The sequence below is a fragment of the Chaetura pelagica genome, unplaced genomic scaffold (genome assembly GCF_000747805.2).
Source record: "Chaetura pelagica isolate M959 unplaced genomic scaffold, ChaPel_1.0 scaffold963, whole genome shotgun sequence".
NCBI classification, from domain to species: Eukaryota; Metazoa; Chordata; class Aves; order Apodiformes; family Apodidae; genus Chaetura; species Chaetura pelagica.
In genome coordinates this window covers 807899-809370 of record NW_009952705.1, presented here as the reverse complement: position 1 = coordinate 809370, position 1472 = coordinate 807899, and the positions used below count along the sequence as shown (strand labels likewise).

The 1472-nt window shown below is 64.5% G+C and overlaps 1 protein-coding gene across 1 annotated transcript in view; it reads right to left on the bottom strand.

Annotated features, from left to right (window-relative positions):
• The window catches only part of HAP1 (huntingtin-associated protein 1), a 22533-nt gene that overhangs the window by 13208 nt on the left and 7853 nt on the right, over positions 1–1472 (bottom strand). The window contains exons 4-6 of the mRNA XM_009994205.1: positions 653–729; positions 413–529; positions 202–302 (exon numbers count right to left, since the gene is read on the bottom strand). Of these exons, the coding sequence (XP_009992507.1) occupies positions 202–302; positions 413–529; positions 653–729 (295 nt within the window). The remainder of the gene's footprint in view (positions 1–201; positions 303–412; positions 530–652; positions 730–1472) is intronic.

Here is a 1472-nt window from a genome sequence, read left to right as displayed (position 1 = left end):
CCCCTTGACCCCTCCCCACAGTTCCCAGGCAGGCATCTGCAGCACCCCAGCTCCATGGGGCTGGACCACGGCTGCCATAGGAGGGAAGGGAGCACCAGTCCTGCGGCTACCCCAGGAGACAGACCCTGTCCAACACCTCAGCCCGGCCCCCAGAAGCAGCCCTGCCCCAGGCAAGCAGTGGGACAGAGACCCCCCACTCACGGTGTGGAGGTGGTGGCAGTGGGCTCACTCTCCTCTGTCGTGGTGGTGTAGAAGTGGAGCAGGTCATCCCGCATGGAGACCTCGTGGCGCAGCTGCGCAATCTGGGAGGAAAAGGGGTATCAGAGCACAGCCAAGGGGACCGCAGCCACCCGCAGCCCCCAGACCAGGCGTGTGGGGGCCAAGGCCAGGACCCTGCACCAGGAGCTATTACCTCCTCCTTGGCCAACTCCAGCTGCTCCTCCAGGAGCTCGTTGCGCTCAGTCAGGCTCCGGTTCTGCTTCAGCAGGGACTGCCCGATGCGCGCCGCCAGCTCCAGGTCCCGCTCCTTCTGCAAGGGGCAGGGCCTGTTCCCTGCTCTGTTCCAGCCCTCACCCACCTGAGTCCCTGGGATCCCACCAGCCCCACCCCTCACACCAGCCCCAGCCTGTGCACATGGCAAGCAGAGCTGTACCTCATCCAGCAGGTTGGTGACGGCATCGATGTCGTGGTAGGTCTTCGTGATCCTGACCACCCGCTCAGCACACAGGACTGGGGGAAAGGGCAAAAGGTGAATCCCCACACTGCAGGAGCACCAGCCCAGGGGCTCAGCCTCATCCCCCCCACCTCCTGCCCCATGTTACTGCTTCCTATTGACACCCTCCAGACTGGCGTGGCAGAGGTAATGGAAGGTGGCTGCTGCAGGTGGCACAAAGCTGCTGCACACTGGTGACCAAAAAGGACCTTCATCTGCTTGGCAGCACTAGCTGTGGCCAGGACAGCACCACAGGAATGGGATGCTCCCACCCCACCTCCTGACCTGCCCGTGTCTCAGGGCTGCAGGAGACATCAAGCCCCCTAGGTTGCATCCTGGCCCAGGGGGGTGCCAGCCCCATCGCACGACGCAAGGAGAGGAAGGAGGGGAGGGGAGAAGCAGGCGGCAGAGACAGGATTGGAGGTGACGCGTCTGGCAAAAAGCAGGCTGGAGCGCCAACATAAATAGCAGTGGGTGGCACCATGCAGAGCCAGGCTCACAGGCAGCGTCCCCTCCAATCTGTCCTCAGCCCCCTCCCCCAGATCTCCCCCCGAGAAGCCAGCCCTGCCCTAGTTTCTCCCCAGAGATGCTGGCTGAGGCAGAACCAAAACCTGCCCTCTCGGGTTGCTGCACCCCGCACCTCCCCCCCCCCGAAGCCCCTCCAGCTGCAGTGACCCACGCTTGGAGCACCAGGGCCCAAGGCAGGTGCAGGCAGGTTGCCTCAGTAACAGGCAGCGGGCTGCCCCGCCCACCACACCCC